The 15,801-nt window shown below is 42.3% G+C and overlaps 1 protein-coding gene across 2 annotated transcripts in view; it reads right to left on the bottom strand.

Moving 5' to 3' along the window:
- GUCY2C (guanylate cyclase 2C) overlaps positions 1-15,801 on the bottom strand; it is a 150,720-nt gene that overhangs the window by 28,002 nt on the left and 106,917 nt on the right. For both annotated transcript variants that reach the window (XM_088468119.1, XM_088468120.1), the window contains 3 exons: positions 5,924-6,012; positions 3,884-3,975; positions 965-1,123 (listed from right to left, as the gene is read on the bottom strand). In XM_088468119.1, coding sequence (XP_088324245.1) covers positions 965-1,123; positions 3,884-3,975; positions 5,924-6,012 — 340 coding nt within the window. The remainder of the gene's footprint in view (positions 1-964; positions 1,124-3,883; positions 3,976-5,923; positions 6,013-15,801) is intronic.

The following is a 15,801-nucleotide window of genomic DNA, read 5'->3' as shown; positions in this document are numbered from 1 at the left end:
ATGCACACCCATAAAACTCCGTTTTGACGGCCAGACACGCAGCACTACTCCCCCATTCACAAGCACCTTCCCCTATTACCTCCCACAAACGTCACTATCTGTCACTCAAAGTAGTGCTCATTCTTTGTGTTAAGAGCGCATGATTCCTGACCACAATGACTGGTTCGTGCACGCGCACTGAGATGCATATGCATGCGTAGATGAGCAACAATCGCTCATAGCGTGCGTCCATGGCTTAGCGTCCGGGTCTGAATCGGGCCCACAGTGGGGATTGAGGCTAAGAGATACAAGGGCAATGACTGGAGATGTAGAGAAACAGGGGGAATGAGACTGGAGAGACATAGACATGATGAGGCTGGAAACACAGGAATAATGTTGGAGCAACATGGTAGGGATGGTACTAAAATGTCACAGTCAAAGATGAGGATGGAGCTACACAGGCTTGTATGAGGCTAGAGAGAAATTGGGGATAAGGCTGAGAAACACAGACGTTCAGGAGATTGGAGAGATGGGGAATGACGCTATAGGAACACAGAGGGGTTTAGTCAATAGCATACTGGCCTGTACCTACTGGGGAGCAATCGGGAGTCCCAAAAACATGAGTGTGCCAGGCCCCAAGATTTCTGTTGCCGGCCCTGGATGTTGCACTGCTTAGGCTTGTTCAGCTGATGCTTATATACTGTAGCTACATCATCTTTGTACTATGGAATGATTATACTTATGCTGGACAGTACTAATATTTTATTATTTGCTGTTTGTCTTTAGAAATGTCCACCATTGTGTGTATTATGTTTCACCTATCTAAATATTAACATATGCATATCTCTTACATTTGTTAAACAACTGATAACACCTAAACAGATTACTGCTCATGTACAAATATATGTGCTGCCAGTAGAATTGCTGAACACATATTATAAAGGTATATTGGCTGTGCAATAAATTTGTACACTCATACACTCACCCTGGCAGCAGCATAAAGTTTAAGCGGTCTGCACGGTCTCTTTCAGCTTTGTACAGCTTAGTGCGCTCTTCCACTAGATGCTCCAGATTTTTGGAATAAAGTTGCAACCGCCGTATTAGGGTGTCCATGTAATTCTCATTCGTCTCATTATGGAAGTTGCTGAATGTAAGAAATATATATTGACTGTTGTGAAAATGGGCAACAGTTAATCATGGAAAGGTAACTTGTTGCAGGGAGCTTTTAATGATCTTTTCGCAATTGTTCTTAATGAACTTATTTTCTAAAACCTTTGAACACATAATACATGTGTCATAAAAGAGAATCCTTTGCAAAACCTAAAGATCTAAGATAGACTAAGGTGCATAGTATAATTTCCTATAATGGATCCCTATAGTTTATCTGTGGTTATCTAAACCATTTTTAGTAAAATAGTGAATTTGTTGGCTCTACCAACCATTTGTGATGTAGAGTACAGTTTAAACCCATCCAAGTTTCAAACATCACTAGATGAAAATACAGTCATTGAGCGGTGTCTGTCCAGATGTGTGTGTGGTTATAGGCACCCAAAGGGATGTAGATATTGGAGAATCTGCGAAGATTCTTTTTTTTTTTTCAATTACCCTTTAGACAGGGTCTAGGTAATAAGTCACAACAACATATTTTAAAGTGTTGTGATTGATTACACTTTAAATTTAAATCTTAAAGCAGTCAAATGTAATTCTGTTTATTTGAAATCTGATCATTCTATTTGTGGATTTTTCTACATACAAGCTAATTGTAATAATATAAATTAACTAAATGTTGACAAGTGTCTGTTCAATGTTCTGTGTTCTAGGAATTTTGAGTATTTTAATATTATTTACTAGCTGGGATACCCGGCCCTGAAGTACACCTGCAGCCTTTATTTGTTTACATTGTCCTCGCCTATAACCCCATTCCATTGATCATGAAAAGTACCCCACTGTTACTGTTTGCTAACATGCATGCAAACAGTGGCGTAACTACCGTGATTGCAAGGTGTGTGGCTGCTATGGTGCCTGTCTCTGAGTCCCGCCTCTCCCCCTGCACCCAGTAACACACACAAGCTGGGCCCGGTCCAGTCAAGGCCACCGAGGGGGACCCAGGTGTCAGCAGTGTTGATTTTGTGCTGGCCTGCCTGCTGATTACAGCTGGTGCCGCACCGGCAAGCAGACATGGAGAGACAGCGCCACCGGTCACAAGGCAGTTAGCGTTGGCTCCTGATTGGCTGCCGGTCCATGGGCTCTGATTGCCTTGCAACCGGAGCCAGCTTCAAATTGCAGTGGCACTGTCTGTCCATGTCTGCCGCTGTCTGCCAGTGTGCCAGCTGTGCCTGGCACCAAATCCACACCTGCTGGCTGCTGATGGCACACAGGGGGAGTTGAGAGGCTACTAGAGGGACATGGGGAGGTGATTTGCTGGGGGCTCATAATGTGTAGGGAGCATTACTGTGTGGCATAATGTTATAAGGGGCTTTACTGTGTGGCATAATGTGTAAGGGGCACTACTATTGTGTGGAATTATGTGATATATGGGGAACTACTACTATGTGGCATAATCTGTAAATTGCAGTACCGTGTGGTATAATGTGTAAGGAGCATTACTGTGTAGTGTAAGTGGGATTACTGTGTGGCATTATGTATAAGGGGCACTTAAACTGTGTGGCATAATGTGTATAAGGGGTACTACTGTGTGGCATAACCTGAATGCGCTCTGTGTGGGGGCAAACATATGTGTTTTTTTAACCTCTGGGGGAGGCGCTTTTAAGATCTTGTTATGTGGCCCCCAAAGTTCTAGTTACACCCTTGCATGTAAACACAGAGTGCTGACTAATATATATATATGGTCACTTAAAAAAGGACTCTGGATTTAATATGAACTTGCATGAGTCATAAAATTTTACACTTGCTCTGAGTTTAAAAGGATACTTTTGTAGGTATCACACAGGTTTTTGGCAGAATGCCAATTTCCACTTGAGCCAGCCCCGGAACCTGTGTAATTTAAGAGTGTCCCCATTTTTAGGGATTGTGTGACATTGTGAGGCCCTGATGAAGTTCATACCTAGGCAAAAATCTAATCCTGGTCAAACTACTAGCCACTGTGCCAAATTTGGTGGTGGTAGGTCCAAAACTATGGCCATGCATAAAGGACACAGACAGGCAGGTTTTTTCGCTTATTATATAGATGACATCATTAATGAAGGTATGCTATTAAACCTAAAATACTATGGGGGAATTCAATTCAATGCGATAATGAATAGCCGTGGGAGGGAGCTCCTGAAGCTATTCAATTCAATGCGATGTTGAGTGGGCTAAAGGATTTATTCTCGCACTCCCCTGGGGATGCGAGGATAAATCCAACAAAAGTGCAGGGAGCGCAGCTGTTTGCAGGCTTACCGCGGTGCTAACAGCTGCATGGTCGGCACTTTGGTTGAAAAATGCCAGTTCACGCAACTAAACATCCAAGTTAAGTCTAGAAACCGGCATTCTCTGACTTAACCAATTCACGACCAGGCAAACAGCGCGGTGTATTGAATAGCTCCGGGAGCTCCTTCCAGCGGCTATTCATCATCGCATTGAATTGAATTCTACTCTATGTTATAGCACTTTAAAAATATCTGCAAAACTATTGGGATGAAGAAACAGTTTACAATGGCTTTTGTATGCTCCTTAACATGATTCAACATTATAAAAATGCATGCTAAAATAATTGTAATCCATAGAGCACTCTCCCTCCTCTAAAGTTTCCATAAATTGTGTTAATGTATAGTGATTCAATGAAAGAGTGCCAGTAATTAGGTGAAATACATTACAATTATGTCTAGGCAAACTAAACTCCTCCTGCGAGGCCATCGCTGACCTAAGTCTAGTCTTATGGAACCAGAAGTGGGAGGAACGGTACCTAAAGATTTTCGACAAGGTGTTTTCTATTTTCTTGAAGTCCGGTCTCCTCTCAGGATCCTCCTCCCAGCAATTCTTTACCAGAACATAAACCTGAAATATATACCAATGTGACGGACAGTGAGATGCAGGAGATTTACTACACGTTCTCCAGAGAGTAATGCCAGGCTTTTTTTTGCAATATCTGAAATAACTCATATTTACTACAACATATTTCCTTTGCACTGTGAGAAAAATGTTGATCAGATATTGCATTTATGCTAAAAAACAAAAACATAGTTAAACGAATATCAAATAATTTTAAACACATTGAATAGTGAAGTTGACACATACAGTTAAAGCCTTTTTCATATTCTGTATACTGTTTATTACATACAGTAGGTAAATAATAAATATATATTAATTAAATGGAGAGTTTATACTTTAATAAATACAGTATATCAAGCATACTGTCACTCTTCTGCAGCAGGTTACCATGTGGGGAAGGGGATATGTCTCTAAAACAGCTAACACCCAGAGTATGACATCTTTAGGCAGATTTCTTGAGCAGAAATACATTGTGTGGATTTCTTGATTCAGCTCATATAATGTCTACCAAGTTCCCGAAATTGCCTGTTAAAAAATTGGGTCCAGTCCATTGCCCGGGACTGAAAAGGGGGACTCGTCAGTGTCGCTGTCTCTCCCTCTCAGTAATGCTCCACCCTGACATGATCCATCTCCCACTAATATGATCCATCCCTCACACTCGTGGTTCACGCAAGTGTCACCCTACTTCCAAAATATTCTATTCTGTCCTAGAATATTCGGTAGAGAAGAATTTGTGCTGTGTTCCCAAAAAGTGTCTTCTAGTGATCTTTAACCTAATGTTACTCAAATAAAACAACAACCAATAATTCATAGCACAATACTGTATAGGTCACAAAAAACCCTTTGTGACACAGTCCACACGAAAGATAAATTAGATACAACTACGCCAGGCTGGGCTTTCAGTCACATCTGATGCTACCATCCAGAAACCACCTGTGGAACATTATCTTCCAGCAGCCACCAGTTTCAGTGGGACCTCTCGGTCCTCCTGCACCCCCGGCTACTACCCCAGTGTTTGCCAATCACTACTGGGTAAACTGATCGGCCAGCCTGGCGGCATCTCCCATCAGCAGCATCAACACAAACGATTATGGGGTGCAGATAACCTTATGATTCCTGTAAGCATAACACCTAAGGGTATTATTGCGTTGTTGGTACTTTCTAAAGTATTTGGATTTTAAGGGAACATTTAAATCACATTCAGTGTTGACTGTATCACAAAGGTGTATTTGTCACCCATACAGTATTATGCAATGTGTTATTTGTTGTTGTTTTATGTTAGTTGTGACCATCGCCATGGGTTATGGTGATTCATCAAAGCCCATGTCATGGCTTACATATTTTGTGTGCTCTGGATAAAGTGTGAGTGTTATTATAATTCTATAATTCAGGAATGGCTGTTTGCTAGGAATGGGTACAGTGTGTCAAAACTGGATTGCATAAGCTAATCAGAACATATGGCCAAGTGATACCTAGCCTGTGAAGACAAAGCTTCCTGGATGTAACGTTTGCTCTCACCCTAGGGGGGCCATGGTGCAAGTCCAGTACACAGACACACAAAAACAACAGCCTCTCAGAATGCATGATTTATAATAGAAAAGATTAATTAGATTTGTCGCGTACAGATTCTACCCTGGTCATTGAACAGCATCTCTATAGTTTCATTATGAGCTGGAGGGTTTTATAATCTATTTACTTATCAGAACACATTTTATTTAGTATTCAAAAACTTATGTAAATGCTAAGGTTAAAAAAAGAGACCACAAATATTTATACTCAAGCAGCCCCGACTCTACAAACTCCAAATCTTCCTTATTTCACTGTCCTAGGTAAACTGAAATTGTATATAAAGATTCACATTGTGCTTAATCTGTTTATTTTTAAATTGTTAACTTTATTTGAAATAAATGAAAAATTCATAAGCTTTGAATAAAATTTGCCAATATTTACGCACCTCTATCTCGCGCTCTTCCGCTGTATCCAGGTAAAGGTCTGGTCGGAACGCATAATCTCCTTTGAACTTCTGAACTCTCAACATTTTTTCTGTATGTTGTGAAAAAAAACATAATTCAAATGTACAGTACAAATGTAATTCTTACTTTAGATAATTTAAATTATTCATATGTCATATCTTATACAAAAAATTCCTGATATTAACATTTCAATTCTGATTTCACACTTCAAATATCTGACTTTAGCTGAATAATCTCCTATCACTCTCAGTTATACTGGAGACCATAGTGATTCTAACATATTTATCAGGCAAAAAGGTTTTTAAATACTAAAGGGGAACTCCAGACACCTCAATACTCTTCCCTAAAACTTTTCTTTACTAAAACTAGTGTTCTCTTTACTGGTAGCCCTACACTTCCCAAGTTACTCATTCCCATTACTGTACATCCCCACTGGAAGTAGCACCTTTGTTTAAAAACTCCTTCATGGGTATTCAGCTCATATTAGACCCTTGCATGACCTGTGTTCCATTCATGAATGGATCACAAGGCGTTATTCTGATTCTTCACACACACTCTGGGCAATTACTGCATAATGTGCAACTCAAGTGGACAGGTAACACTGGCTAAACTTGTGTGCATTATTTGTCCTTTATTCTTAAACTACATGATATATTGACTTAATACTGACTTTAAGGGCCAGATGAAATAAAGTGCAAATTGGCAAAAGTGCAGGTCACTTTAAAATGAACACAGGAAAATCACAGAATCGGCATGTAAGAAAATATAGCAGCCTAACCTCAGTTCCTTTTTTTTTTTTTTAAATATACTTTATTGGTGTATTAAGAAGTACATATAATATATAAACAGGAGCAACAAAGTGAGCAAATACGGCAACATATGCTATAAGTTTGTATATTCTCCCTGTGCTTGCGTGGGTTTCCTCCAGGTACTCCGGTTTCCTCCCACACTCCAAAAATATTCTGGTAGGTGAATTGGGTCCCAACAAAAATGAAACCTAGTGTGTGTGTGTATATGAGCATGTGGTAGGGAATATAATTTGTAAGCTCCACTGAGGACTGATGTGAATGGACAAATACTCTGTGTAAAGCGCTGCGCAATATGTGTGTGCTATATAAATAACTGGTAATAAATAAATAAGTCAAAAAGTAATATAATGAAGTACATTACACACAATAGAATAAACAAGGCAATAGAACTGGATGCCCCCACACACACACACACACGCACACATCCTATAAAAGTCGTCCGATCTCGTGGATTGGAGCGACATATCGTACACATCGTCTGATGCACTCCCGTCTGCTGAAATCGGGGTCATCCCATCTGCTGTGCTGTACAGCAGATGGTCAATAAATCTCAAAATACTCTGTGCCTACTCCACACACAGAAAATATTCAGTGTCAATTAATAATCACCGCAGGCAAATTAAAAGAAGAATAGACTAAAAATGTAAGGAATCTGCACTGGTGTGATAAAAATGACATACAAGATAATATCATAAATCAATATTTATTAGACCATAACAAATATGTGATAATAGCACAAAAAGATCTATAATAAATAAATAAAATATTTTCAATACAGTAAATATTACACTTTTAGGGGCATATGTGTCAAGCGGATTTTTACATAAAATTATGCAGAACCTGCAGTTTCTGCATAATTTTATGAATTGTTCCTATGTACTAATAGCACAATGCAGGAGATTTCACAGAAATCTCCGGCAAAGTGCTAATTAGCACTGCAGATCGCAGTCCCTATTATTGTCAATGGGGACTACAAAGTGACCCCTATGTACTAAACACCAAAAAGTGATGCTTTCCGGAGTTTAGCACCGGTAGCAAAGGCAACCCTAGCCAGTTTGGTGCCCTAGGCAAGATTTTGACTGGTGCCCCCTAGCATGTATATATATATATATTTATATGGGGACATTAGCACCCGAAAAGGGGGTGCGGCCCCAACAACGTCACAGTTGGGGGCATGCCCAGCCGGCAATGTCACTAATGGAGGAGAGGTGGCATTCCAGGGGTCTTATATAAACAGGTAACAAAACTGCTCGGTCAAAGTGACTTTCAAAATTTCAGATTTATTAATATTTTTCATTCATGAGTGCCGAATCCCTGCAGCTATATAGATAGATACATAAATCTATATATATATATATATATATATATATATATATATATATATACATATATTATAAGGGCACAGTCGTGCCCTTATATTAAGGCTGAACTAAAAAAATGGAATTCTCCCACAGAGAACTCCTAAGGGAGGTCATGGTGTTTAAGGGGCTACACCTCAAAAGCTATTGGAGATACCGAGCTGAAATTTGGCATGGGCTGGTAGAACTGTCGCTCAGTGCTGCATGCCAAATTTCAGGACAAAAACATAAAAAATTGGATTTGGGAGTAATCTAAATGTCCAACTGTCAGTTTTTTCTGACACTCAGTTAGGACCACTTTTCTGCTGTTCTCTATCGGGGATTTTTGGGAAGGCATAACTCAGGGTAAGGGGCGAATTTAGAATTGGGGCTTGTTTTATTACTGTAGGTAGCTATTGTTCTAGGGTAGGTGCTTTTGGGGTTCAGGTAAATTAGAAAGTTACAGTTTTTAAACTATTACCTCATGAATACCCCATTATACATATAGGAAGTTTCAACTTGTACTCACTGCTTCACTTGGGTGCACCAAGATGACTGGCCAGTGCGGGCGGTAGTAGCGGTGGGCTCGGGGGTAGGAAGCGGCCGTTAGCTGCAGCCGGGACCCATGAAGGAGGGGGGTAGCAGGCGTTAGCCGCGGCCGGGACCCGGGGACGGTAGCAGGTGTTTAGCCACGGTGGTGCGGGCGGCAGTGGCAGTGCAGGCGGCGGTGGTGCGGGCTACAGGACCAGGGAAGGTAGCAGCAGACAGACGTAGGCTCGGATCTGGAAGATCCATGATACCTGCATCTGTGTATAAATAAACACAGAAGCAGGGACAGGATCAGTGAGATCCGTCTGTGCTTCTGTTTTTTAGAAAAAAGAAAACCTGCGTAGAAAATAAAAATGACGTGGCCCCCTCCAAAAAGAAAACAACCAGCACCGGGCTGTGGAGACCCAGTACTGGTTGTGCTAAATACAAGGGGAAAAAAAATGTAGGGGTCCCCCGTATGAAGCACAACTAGCACCAGGCTTTTACAGAACCAGTCCTGGTTGCCAAAATACGGGGGACAAATGACATAGGGGTCCCCCGTATTGAATGCAACAAGCACTGGGCTCTGAGCTGGTCCTGGTTCTGGAAATACAGGGGAAAAAAATGTGTAGGGTTCCCCTGTATTATTCAGAACCAGCACTGGACCCTTTCTATCGCCATCCCCGGGCCCCCCAGCCGAAGCATAACCCCTGACCACTAGTCAGCCCAGGCCAGGGATCCATGGGGAGCTGGGGACCCCTCCAATTAAGGGGTCCCCCTCTCCAGGGCACCCCAGGCCCAGGCTGATAGCCCGGGGCTATCCCAGCACCCCTGGCAGGTGGGTGCCGGGTTGATTATGTAAAGTGTGGTGCAAATAAAGGGATAAAAAAATATTTCACTGTAGAACTACAGATCCCAGCAAGCCTCCCCCAAATGCTGGTACTTGGAGAACCACAAGTACCAGCATGCGGAGTATTACGGGCCCGCAGGTACCTGTAATTCCACAGCAAAAGCATTATTAAAAACCACAGAAAACACACACCGTAGAAAGTAAACGTTTATTAACACATACATGCATGCACACATGTGCACACTATCTAACACACTCACCTATGTATCCCTGTAGCCCATCGGTCCTCTTCTCCAAATAGATAATCCATAGAGTACCTGTAATAAAAAATCCATACTCATCTCCTCCTATGCGTGAATCATGTCCTCTTCGTTCCAAATTAGGCAATCCAGGGTCTTGGCAATATAAAAAACAGCATTCCCGAGCCACAGACATTAGTACTGTCCTCTAAGGACAGTATTACCCGAATGACGGTTCCGTGGCAGATTTTCAGTATTGAAATCCCGGTGTTGAAATCCCGGCGCGGAGCACTCATTGGTTGAGAGAGGCGAGCCTTCCGGCTCTCAGCCAATGAGCGGTTCTCACCATTGACTTCAATAGTGAGAACCGCATGTGCCCATTGCAAAATGGCACCTCAGTGCCATTTTTACATGAAAAGATGGCCACTGCGAGCCAATCATGGCTCGCTACGTCATCACCCCATGCTTTCAGCTGGCTTATATACGGAAGGGCAGCAGTGAAGTCTGACAAAGAATGAAGCTGCCGTGGAAGTCCTGGTTGGGCGGCGACCATGCAAATAAGCTTAAAGGCCGCCACCCTCCAGGTGAAGGTGCAGAACAATAAAATATTAAAACAAACGGTGTCTGTTATTTTTATATATTTCTTTTACAGGGGTATTATAGGTACTAGCGGGCCCTTAATGCCCCGCCTGCTGGTACTTGTGGTTCTCCAAGTAGTGCTGCTGCAAAAGACAATATTTTAGCTCTTTATTTTGCACTACACTTTACAAAATCAACCCGCACCCACCAGCCAGGGGTGCTGGGGATAGCCCTGGGCTATCAGCCTGGGCCTGGGATGCCCTGGAGAGGGATATCCCTTTATTGTGGGGTGTTCCCAGCTCCCCAGGGATCCCTGGCCTGGGATGACTAGCAGTCATTGTTGATGCTTCGGGGGGCTCCCCTGGCTGTGGAAATAGCCTCCCACTAGAAAAAGTCCAGTGATGGTTCTGAAAGTTACAGGGGAACCCTATGCATTTTTCCCCATGTATTTCCAGAACCAGGACCGGCTCAGAGCCCAGTGCTGGTTGCGATGAATACGAGGGACCCCTATGTCATTTGTCCCCCATATTTTGGCAACCAGGACTGGTTCTGAATAGCCCAGTGCTGGTTGTGCTCAATCCTATGTCATTTGTCCCCTGTATTTAGCACAACCAGTACTGGGTCTGCAGAGCCTGGTGCTGGTTGTTCTATTGGGGTGGGGGGGCACGCCGTGTTTTTTTTATTTTAACACTTTAATTTTGTTAAACATAGCAGCACAGACAAATCTCACTGATCCATCCATGTATCTGTGTTTATTTTTATCACACACAGATGCAGGCTTTACAGATATCCCTGATCCGAGCGCTGCTAATGCCCACTATACCACCCCCCTGAGTCCCACCGCTGCTACTGCCCGCACTGACCAGTCATCTTTGTACACTCAAGTGAAGCCACAGTGAGTCCACCTGCTGAAGGCACCAGCTGAGGCTGCACAACAAGTGTCTTATTGATTTGATTTGCTTCCGTGCATGCCCAGCTCCAGTGAGTCCCTCTGTCGCCTGCTGATGCTTCTGTGCACAGCCCTGTTGCTGCCAATGCTCTGCACCCTCGCTGCTGCCACTGCCCCACACACCTGCAGCCTGCCCCTACAGCAATCTCTCCATCTGCATCCCCAAAACACCTCCTGTGTGTTCTACGCTCCTCCACCCATATTAGTGTACCTATTTGTTGTCTTTCTGCCCTGCAGGTGGCCCAGTTTGCTCCTCAAAACCCTGATGGTTAATAAATTATAATAAAGTAATGACATTCCATAGACAAAAAACCTTATGGTTTCACATGTCCCGTTAAGGCTTCTTAGACATGATCTGAAATTTCACAAAATCAACTGAATTTGTGCCAAACTAAAAAAAGTAATGAAATTCTGATCATTAAGGCTGACACCTTAATGGACGTGTTCCTTGCGCAATACAGATATGGGATGTCATCACACCCTGTGGTTAACTGCAGATTCAGCACTTTCACAGAGAGAGATTGCTGTCACTCACAAAATGGTGGAGCTGACAATTCACAGAATTTTGTGCTAATTGGAATGGGACATGTGAAACCATAAGGTTTTTTGTATATGGATTATCTATCTATCTATCTATCTATATATATATATATATATATATATATATATATATGCACAAAAAAGCACTCACGTTTAGATGATGAAGTGTTTATTCACATATACATCAGTGTACAGACATGCAGAGCTGGATTAAGGCTTCAGGGGCCCCGGGGCACTTAAGACTGGGGGGCTCTAGAGAGCATCATTCAAGACATGGGAATCGTGTTCTCGTGCCCAAGCCTTTGGTCTGATTATTTACGCAAAGAACAGCTATTTAGATAAAGGCTGACCTTTGTGATGTGAGGACTTCCGGGTTTATGACCCGGGAGTTCTACTTCAAATATGCGGCCGCAGGGGACACTAAGAGGGATCTTATTGGATCCCTTTAGAGGAGTTATGCAGAAAGAAGCCCATAGGGTTCTATAGGCAAAGCCATCTATAGAAGGCGTTGCCCATAGGGTACAAGCTCCATAAAGTTTTGCTTTTTCGGAGATTTACACATATGGGAAATGCGATCAAATAACCGAAAACAGCAGTATTTAGATTTTTATACATGCATACAGTCACGCATATATACAAATACATAGTTACACACATGCACACATACATACAGTCATACACATACATAGTCACATACATACAATTACACGCATACATGCAGACACACTTATTCATACACTGTCACACATTAATACACACACATACAGTCACACACTAATACACATATTAATATAGTGACACTTACACTGTCATACACATATATAAATACAGTCACAGACACACATATACACAGTGACACAATTATCCACACACAGGGGCATTTCAAGAAGAGGGGGCACATGTGCAGTCTCTGACCAGGGCCCCCTCCTCTCTCTCCGGCTACAGACTGCGCACTGAGCGTGCCCAGAGTCTACAGCGGATGCGCAGGTCACTGGGAAAATGGCGTCGTGGCCATTTTCCTGGTGTTTTCCCTACTGTGTATGCGAAAAACACAAGGAAAATGGCCGCGGCAGCCACTTTCCAGATGATTTTGGCAGCGCTGATACTGACGCCGATGTCGGACTCCTGCGACGTAGTGGTAAGTATTCAAAATATGGGTGCAGGGTGTGCGGTGTGATTTTGCACCCATTATAGAAACACCCCTGCACATACATACATAAACACACTTATACATACAGACACATATATACACAGTCACACACTCTTATATACACACATACATCCATAAATACAGCTATATACACAACTACATACATACATACACACACTTATACACACACATACAGTCACAGACACACATACAGGCAGACAATATAGTGCCCCCCCCTCACCTTACAGGATACAGTTACACTACACTCACTGTAAAAGTAGCTCCTCCATCACCTCCTCTGTCCCATGCTGTGCTGGTCTGAGTGACACTGAGTGCCGTGTAGCTCCACCACCTGCCCTACACCACCTCCCTTTCAGTCTCCCTAGCTCAAAGTGCAGTCCTGCTGCACTGGAGCTGTAATAAATGCGAGGGACCCGAGGTGATGTGCCCCCTATGGCCCCAACCCCTTAATCCGGCTTTGCAGTCATGCATTAATACTGCAGCAGCTGCAGAAGCCCGAAGTCCTGCAAGAAGCTCATTGGTTGGTGGGTGTCAGGTGTCTGGGCGGAGCACCAAATGTAGATAAACAGCCCCAAGCATCTGTGCTGGCTGGGCTGTCAGTGTGTGTTCACTGCAGTGCGCTGTGTCAGAGCGGCTGCTGTAATGGAGGTAACACACCCTAAACCACCAATGTAATGAAACGAGTGTAATAAAGCAGCCACTCTTACACAGCGAGGTGAGCTCCGATTGTGGTAGAGGCGGGGGAGGGGTGGGGGAGCTGCTGAGCCATGGAATGCCCCTAAGGCATTCCAGATGCCCTAGGCATTTGCTTAGAATGCCTATAAGTAGAAGGAGCTACCGCACTCAACCCCTGTGTATGACGTGTGTTCGTGTATGTATAAACAGGCTAACTCTAGTTATAATTTGTAAGTCTGTTTAATTGGTTAACCACAGTGTTAACCTCAGAGATTATACCTTACAAATGTTCCAGGTTAAATACAGGGATCTAACCACTATCCCCCAATACCTATCAAAGATAAAGCTCCCATAAAGGAGCAAAACTAGTCAGAGATATACCTGCCCAGTGCTGACAAACCGCAGAGTGACATTGCCTTGTTTTCTGGAACTTGTAGCAGTTGCCATTGTTCAGTAAAGACCGTATTATACTGAGAATTGAGTCTTGAAAGGACATAATTGGTCTCCTGCTACAGCTGTTACAGAGACCAAGAGCTCCCTTTACCAGCGGTGAGTGACATCATAAAGCCATTCAGAGATTGGAGCCACAATTACTTAATAGTGCTGGTCCCGCTTTTGGTCTAGGCGGAGACCCGGAGTATCCCAGAGGATCATCAGTGATGTCCAGCCTGAGGGGCTGTAGATGTCAGATGCTCCATATAACAACAGGAACACGCATATAGGTTCCAATTATCTGAAGGCTCAAATACTTCCACCAAACAACTAGGAGTAAAAACCCAAGATGTGCGTAATAGGAGGACTTGTTCATCCATCCAGCACTTAACTATCGGGACTCCGTAATATGTTATTTTGTGTGGTAAGATCACTGACAAATTGATATTATTTTGAAACAGTGTACCACTGATTGTAACAATTTTTTTTTTCCGTGTTTGAGGCTGTCCATATCTTACTCTTACTCTGCAAAATTCCTATGCTTTTTGAATACTATCCATGGTGTTTCATCAATTATTTTTGAAAGAATTGGATCGTTCTTTAATATTTTAGATTTTTTTATAATTCTTATTAATAATAGATTTACCACGTTCTGAATTGCTATTAAATTGGTAGATGAATATCAGAGGAACCTTCGCTGTATTTTCAATCTCCTTAAGGGTGGAAGCTTTTCTAGAACAAACCACATTTTCAGGCATAATGCCAACAGAATCATCTATAGATTTCCCTACTCTATTGTTATGTACTAAACTGGCATGTTCTTTAGCTTCATCCATTAGTTTCTTGGGGTAGCCTCTTTCTAAGAAATTATTTTGCATTGCTAGTGCATGGGATTCAAAATCAGTGTCTTCAATACAATTACGTCTAATTCGCCCCATCTGGCTTTTGGGTATGTCGTTAATTCATGGACGATAATGTTCACTATTAAAATGTAAGTAAGAGCAACAATCCACTGGTTTAACATAAGAAGCAAATATAATTCTATTGTCCTCCACAGAGAGGGTTATAGCTAAGAAATTAATACAAAGGTGACTAAATTATGAGGTGAATTTTACGTTCCTATAATTGTGATTCAAAATGCAGCAAACTCAGAAGCTATGTGATCCCCATCCCAAATAAAAATTAGGTCATGTATATATCGGCCATAGTACACCAGGCTTGTCCCAGCCAGTCCACATACATATTGATCTTCAAAGGACCCCATATAAAGATTGGCATAGCTCGGGGTGAACCTGGTGCCCATGGTGATTCTGTGCATCTGTAAATAGTGGGTGGAGCCTAACAATAACTTATTATGTGTCAAAATAAATCTACTTGTATCTAAAAGAAAAATCCATTGTATCTCCTCATCTAGTTCTAGTGTCTTTTTAATGGCCAAAAGCCCGGCTTCATGTGAAATGTTGGTATATAAGGCCTGAACATCCAGGGTGAAAAATACATACCCTGGCTTCCATTTGACTTTATCCAACATTTCTAATAAATGTATAGTGTCACGTATGTGTGATCTCTGGGCAACAACATATCCTTGCAAAAAGTGATCAACAGAATATGATAAATTAGACATAAGTGAACCAATCTCTGAAATAATAAATCTACCTGGTGGTGCAACCAGTGACTGGTGTATTTTGGGTAAATAATAAAAAAACTGGTGTTACAGGGTGCAGTGGAAATAAAAACCTAAATTCATCCT

This window comes from Taudactylus pleione, unplaced genomic scaffold (genome assembly GCF_031769625.1).
Source record: "Taudactylus pleione unplaced genomic scaffold, aTauple2 ptg000080l, whole genome shotgun sequence".
Lineage (NCBI taxonomy): Eukaryota > Metazoa > Chordata > Amphibia > Anura > Myobatrachidae > Taudactylus > Taudactylus pleione.
This window is presented reverse-complemented; position numbering and strand designations above follow the sequence as displayed.